This window comes from Lipotes vexillifer, unplaced genomic scaffold (genome assembly GCF_000442215.2).
Source record: "Lipotes vexillifer unplaced genomic scaffold, Lipotes_vexillifer_v1.1 scaffold21, whole genome shotgun sequence".
In the NCBI taxonomy this organism is placed as follows: domain Eukaryota; kingdom Metazoa; phylum Chordata; class Mammalia; order Artiodactyla; family Lipotidae; genus Lipotes; species Lipotes vexillifer.
The window spans coordinates 1,349,577-1,356,045 of NW_006774065.1; the positions used below are offsets into that span (position 1 = coordinate 1,349,577).

Sequence of the window (6,469 nt, forward strand, 5' to 3'; positions counted from 1 at the left end):
CCTGCGGATGCAGGGGACACGGGTTCGTGCCCCGGTCCGGGAAGATCCCACATGCCGCGGAGCGGCTGGGCCCGTGAGCCATGGCTGCTGAGCCTGCGCGTCCGGAGCCTGTGCTCCACAACGGGAGAGGCCACAACAGTGAGAGGCCCGCGTACCGCAAAAAAAAAAAATAGACATATTGAAAATGGTTTGTTTCCCATAAGCAAACAATATTTTCCAGTGTTTTCCATACCATTTTTATTTTGTCTAAAAGTAAAGTAAAAATTGAAACTATTTGAAACTATTGTCACATCCAGTGGACCAGCTATGGCCCAATGCGCCTCTTGCCCATAAGCATCAAACAGCTCCACCTACTGAAAACTGAAGCTCAGGACTGAACCAGCCACCAGGGTCCAGAGACAGAAGTGGGCTCCTCCTCCAGATCCATCCAGAAGGGACTTGGGGTTAAAGGTCATCAAGAAGCAAACATTCCCAGGCCCTAGGGCACTGGTTTCCCCCTGTCTCCACTGCTGCCATGCCTCCCCTTAACAGTTACTCAGTAAATAACACTCGATACCTATTTTTAAAAGAATCTATAACATGGCCATTAGCCACCTTTAAACATGATAATAGTAAAATCAGAACTTTTCCACACGGTTTTCAGCTCAAAATGCAGCGTGGAATAAAGACTCCACGTGGTTAGAAATGGTGCTGCGGATGTTCACTCACAAACCACAAAGTCTGGCTTAGAGCTGCTTAGCGGGAAGGCCCATGACCCAGGCTGACCTGACATTCTCAGACCCCAGCCCCGAGATGAGCTTGTCGGCCGCGATCAGCCGTCTCTCCATGATCTCGGCTTCTTCCAGCAGCTTCTGCTTCTCCAGTATGGCCGCCTCGTACTTGGCCCCCAGAGCTTCCAGTTCTCTCTGGATCGCTGCCAGCTCATTCTGGATCCTCTCCAGCTCACGTTTGGTCAAGGAAAAATTCCGCTCCAGCCTGGCCACCTACGTGAATACAGTTCGCAGAACGATGAGGAAAAGCACGGCAGTGAGGTGGGAATAAGACAGTCAGTCTCACACCTGGGCTTATGTCCACCTGCAATTTTTTTTTTTTTTTTTTGGGGCCATGCCACGAGGCTCGTGGGATCTTAGCTCCCCGACCAGGGATGAAACCCGGACCCACGACAGTGAAAGCATTGAGTCCTAACCACTGGGCCACCAGGGAAGTCCTCCACCTGCATTTCTAATGCTGTCCCTACCCTCTGGGGCCACCCTATGTCATAGCGAGGCACACGGCTTCTTTTCTTAGTGACCTCTTCAATGGTTTGATGCAAAAGCCCTACATCCCATTAGAAAAAAGACGTCCTGCATCTGAGTTAGCAGACGGCTTAATTTTCATGGGTACTAGGGTCCCAGTAAGAGGACCCTGTGATTCTAAGCCAAAAACTCAAAAGAATGCACTGAAGACTGTATTGGTCCTACTATGGGTTCTAAGTTTTCTGAGTGATAAAATCCTGACTTATAAAGCAATGTCAAAATATGGCTCAAAACAACAGAATCATCCTTACACAATTCTCTTTGTATTGTGTCTTCCTTTAACCCAGTGGTTCTCAACAGGGACCGACTTTGCCCCCCATGGGACACATGACAATGTCTGGAAACATTTCTGGTTGTCAAAACTTGGGGGAAGGGACAACGGCATCCAGTGGGTGGAGGCCAGCGAGGCTGCTCAGCACCCTGCAGTGTCCAGGACGGCCTCCCCCAAAAGAAGGATCCAATCTAAAGTGTCAGTAGCACCCAGGGTGAGAAACTCTGTTTTAGCCCTCGAGAATGATTTTACCCTCTTTTCTTCAAGAATCTTTCAGACTTTGGTTCTGTCGGTTCACATTACATCTAAATGAGAGCTATAATTCAGGGTTATCATTTACTGGGGGGAAAAATGTTTATGCAGTTTAGAATCAGAACCTTGCCAGAATTTCCCCAGTAAAGCTGTGGACACATTCATTCTGACTCCAAAACGAGCTCTTGGCAGAAGTGTGCAGGTCTTACAGATGGGCAATACCTGGTCTCTCTTGGGCTTGATTTCTCTAAAGACGTCACAGTAGCCCATCACAGCTTCCACAAATTTCAGCATCCCCAAGCCTGCCCTGCTCACGGCTTCCATTTCCTCAGTCGTGGTATTGAGGGTCTTCAAGAGGCCTAAAGGTCAAAGACGCAATGATTTCGATGAGCGGTGAGCTTCGTCTTGGGAAAATAAAATGGGAAGTAAACTGCCTACTAACAAAGTAAGTGTAACTAGTTCCTTCTCCTTGGTAAGCCTGTGAGCGGGATCCGGACAGCTTTCCCAGGGACAACAGGTGGGTCCAACCCCAAATGAATTTTGTGTAAGTGGATGTTTAAGATGTGAGTGAGGGGCACATGTTACTGCCCCCCAGGACATCCTATGACACAGGAACTTCCGTGTGACACCCAGCAGCCCCCAGAGACCCAGGGCATCAGTGGGGACCCCCCAACTGGGCACCAAGGTGGCCCAGAGCTGGCAGCTAACTGGGGTTCATAGGTCATTACAGGGCACCATCACCTCCACCTGCTGCACCCTCACCCTGGGAGTAACTTCACATAAATGGAAACCCATCCAACGATCGGGTAAAGAGAGTCCCTTGGGTTTTTGTAGTTGTTGTTATCCTCTGTGTTTCAATTAGCTTTGTTATGTTTTGTTTGTTCTGTTTTGTTTTTGCAGTACGCGGGCCTCGCACTGTTGTGGCCTCTCCCGTTGCGGAGCACAGGCTCCGGACGCGCAGGCTCAGCGGCCATGGCTCACGGGCCCAGCCGCTCCACGGCATGTGGGATCCTCCTGGACCGGGGCACGAACCCGCGTCCCCTGCATCGGCAGGCAGACTCTCAACCACTGCGCCACCCGGGAAGCCCCTGTTTTGTTTTTTTTTAAGTGGCTGAAAAAATGCATTGATGGTCAAGTTCTGAACAAACCACCGTGATAAACAGTGACACAATGAACTATTATTGCCTTTGAAAAAGACTAACATCATTCTCACTGGCTAAGCTCTGGGGCAGGTCAGGAACCAGGCTCAGGGGGAACGCAGGCATCTGTAACTGAAATGGGGACATGGGGCGGGTGGTGCCGCCCCCCCGCCTCACCCACCCTCCAGGACCTACAGAAGACTTCATACTGGCAAAAGGCACAAGGGAAGTCAAGGTTAGACCAATTCTTTTTTTCTTCCCCGAATACCCATTTTTAAAAATTGAGGTAAAATTCACATAACATTAAATGAACACGTTAAAGTGTACAATTAAACATGTTAAATAAACATGTTAAACAATAAACATGTTAAAGTGGCATTTAGTAGATTCACAAGATTTTGCAGGCCCCACCTCTATGTAGTTCCAAGACATTCACATCATCTCAAAAGGAAACTTCATAGCTATTAAGCAGTAACAACCCATTTCCCCTCCCCAAACCCTGGCAAACACTAATCTGCTCTTCATCCCTGTGGATTTACCTATTTACCTATGGATATTTCATATAAATGGAATTACCATACGTGACCTTTTATGCCTGGCTTCTTTCACTTAGCATCATGCTTCTGAGGTTCATCTATGCTGTAGCACACAGCAGCACTTTGTTCCTTTTTATGACTGAATAATATTCCATTGTGTGGATATGTTTGTTCTTGTTCTTCCATTCATCCACTGATAGATATTTGGGTTGTCTCCACCGTTTGGCTATTGTAAATAGTGCTGTCAGGAACATCTGTGTATAAGCTTTTGTTTGAATACCTGTTTTCTATTCTTTGGGGTCTATACATAGGCGTGGAGTGGTTGGGACACATGGTAATCCTATGATTAACTGTCTGAGGAGCTGCCACACTGTTTTCCACACCATTTTACATTTCTACAAACAATGTACGAGGGTTGCAACTTCTCCATATCCTCCCTGACACTTGCAGTTTTGTGTGGTTTTGTTTAAATTATACCATCCTAGTGGGTCTGAACGGTACCTCATTGCGGTCTCATCTACGTTTTCCTAGTGACTAATGTTAAGCATATTTTCATATGCTTATTGGCAATTTGTGTATCTTTTTTGGAGAAATGTCTATTCAAGTCCTCTGCCCGCGAGACCAGTTCTTGGCACCACTACGCCCATCAGACAAGATGCACAGAAGACAAGGCAGGGTGGGTTCCATAAGACAGTCATGTATCCTACTAGGGAAAACCAGACCCGTCGCTGAATCACACATTCAGCGGGCATCCGCTGCCACTGCCCAGCCAGCAACCATCCTCCCTGCCGCTGTCTTCCTCTGGGGACGATCATTCCCACTCTTCCATCGGCAACGCCACGGCGACACCATCTGACCACGATGGGCGGGTCTGCCTGCGACAAGCCCTCTCCTTACTCTCCCTCCCGGCCCCAGAGACTGAGCCGCCAGGCTGACAACCAGCCTGGCTGTTCCTACATCTGTCTGCACTCACCTCTGATATTTTTAACTTGGCTCTGGGTAATTGAATCAAAGTCAATCTCCATCAGAGACCTCAGGAAGTTGGGGTCGGACATCATGCCTTTGGCGGTTTTCCAGTTGAGTTCTTTGTACCCCTTCATGATGAGGATGCATTCACAGACCGTCTGCACCTGCTTCGGGGGCTTAGCAAATGACCTGGGGAGAAACGGATGCACATGCGGGTCAGACGCAGGATGTGGCCAGGATCTGGCCTGAATGAGAGTTCCGAAAAAATGGTGAGTCGTTTCTTGGATGCGATACTGCGTGGAAACAACGGAAGCCACATCCCAACACCGACTCGTGCCCCTGGGGGTGGGCTTCTCCAAGGGCAGGGACTGGGTCTCATCCATCATGTGCCAGATCAGGCTCCTGGAATCGGATTGGGCACCAGGAACACAGCAGGGTGTCATTCAGTGCAAACCCAGGCCACCCCTGAATCAGCAGCTCAGGGTGGAGCCTGAGAATCTGTGTTTTTAATGACACCCTGGGGTGATTCCTCAGACTCTAGGTGGTAGCCGCTGTCATTATTGTCATTATCATCATCATCCTATTTTCCACTTAGGAGATAAAGAAACGGAGCTCAAGTGTTTGGATGGCCTGCCTGTGTCCACATAGCCCATCCCGCACCCTGGCGTCCTTCAGGCTATGGAAGTGGTTGTCTCTGTCTTTGATGAAGCTAGACCATCACTCAGCTGCTCCAACACTCGGATGTCCAGCACCCTCGACCCTCCGGAGAACTGGAAACCCAAAAGGATCAGGAGACGGAAAGGCTGCATTGGCGTAAAGACCCAAGAAGGAACGAGTCGCACGCTGACTGTACCCAGTGGGCCCGCTTGGCTGGCCACCAGCGGCGCCGGGCAAAGTCTATAAAAGCCGTGGAGACAGAAGAACAAGGAAGACAATGAAGAAAAAGCAAAGGAAAGGAAGAGCCCCTGGAGGGCCGGGAGCGGCCTGGGAGAGGCCAGAGTGCCCCAGAGGGACGGGGAGGGAGACACAGAGTGAGAACAAGCTGACCCGCACAGCAGTGTGGAGGCTCTGAACCCGGCAACCCCCAGACCCCTCCTGGCCCCGGGACCCCCACTCACTGCCTGAGGAGCCACACAGCTTAGGGACAGGCCAGGGCAATGACTCCAGCACAAAGCCCGACGATGATTAAAGTAATGGTCCTGAGTCACCAGGGAAAGGTTCAATTATGCGGCATTAGGCGCTTACGAAAGCAGTCATGCTGTCAACTGTTTTTAAAAGGTTCCCTTCAGGGCTGATGAAGGTCAGGCCCCAAGGCCACTGCTTTGAATAATCCGAGGAGGAGGGATTATTATTATTATTATTATTATTATTATTATTATCAGTGAGATGTTTTCAGACACAAGTCAGAAAAAGCCTCGGGTGGCGTCCTGAGCCCTCCAGAAAGTTAGGAACGGTCCGGGGTTCTCAGCTTTCCCATCTATCAAATGGGGAAGCGGAACCGGAACCTTTCAGCTCCCAAAGCCTTTGAGTGAAGTTCTCTGTTACCGGTTTACAAACCATGCCCAGGAACCTCGTTTATCCAGAACACAGTGTTGTGGTGCCAGATAACCAAGGGGTTCAAAAAAGTAAGGTTACAAGTCTGAGAAGTGAAAGCATTTCTGTCTCATTAGATTTCTTTCTTCTATCACAAAAGAAACTCAGGGGGGGACTTCCCTGGTGATCCAGTGGGTAAGACTCCACGATCCCACTGCAGGGGGCCCAGGTCCGATCCTTGGTCTGGGAACTAGATCCCGCATGTCACAACTAAGAGTCCGCATGCCACAGCTAAGACCCAGCGCAGCCATAATAAATAAATAAATAATTTTTAAAAAGAAAAGAAAAGAGACTCAGGGAGAGACAGACAGACAGAGGTGATGCCATGTTGCCTTCCCTGGAGGGGAATACCCATCACAAGCCCCACTCCCCACCCCCTCACTCTACCCCAGACCCTCTGACCGTCTCCGCTTCCCC

The 6,469-nt window shown here is 49.6% G+C and overlaps 1 protein-coding gene across 1 annotated transcript in view; it reads right to left on the bottom strand.

The window, feature by feature from the left end:
* Positions 1-6,469, bottom strand: part of DNAH10 (dynein axonemal heavy chain 10) — a 140,356-nt gene that overhangs the window by 18,789 nt on the left and 115,098 nt on the right. Inside the window, exons 54-56 of the mRNA XM_007448657.1 lie at positions 4,467-4,648; positions 2,041-2,177; positions 766-983 (exon numbers count right to left, since the gene is read on the bottom strand). Coding sequence (XP_007448719.1) covers positions 766-983; positions 2,041-2,177; positions 4,467-4,648 — 537 coding nt within the window. The remainder of the gene's footprint in view (positions 1-765; positions 984-2,040; positions 2,178-4,466; positions 4,649-6,469) is intronic.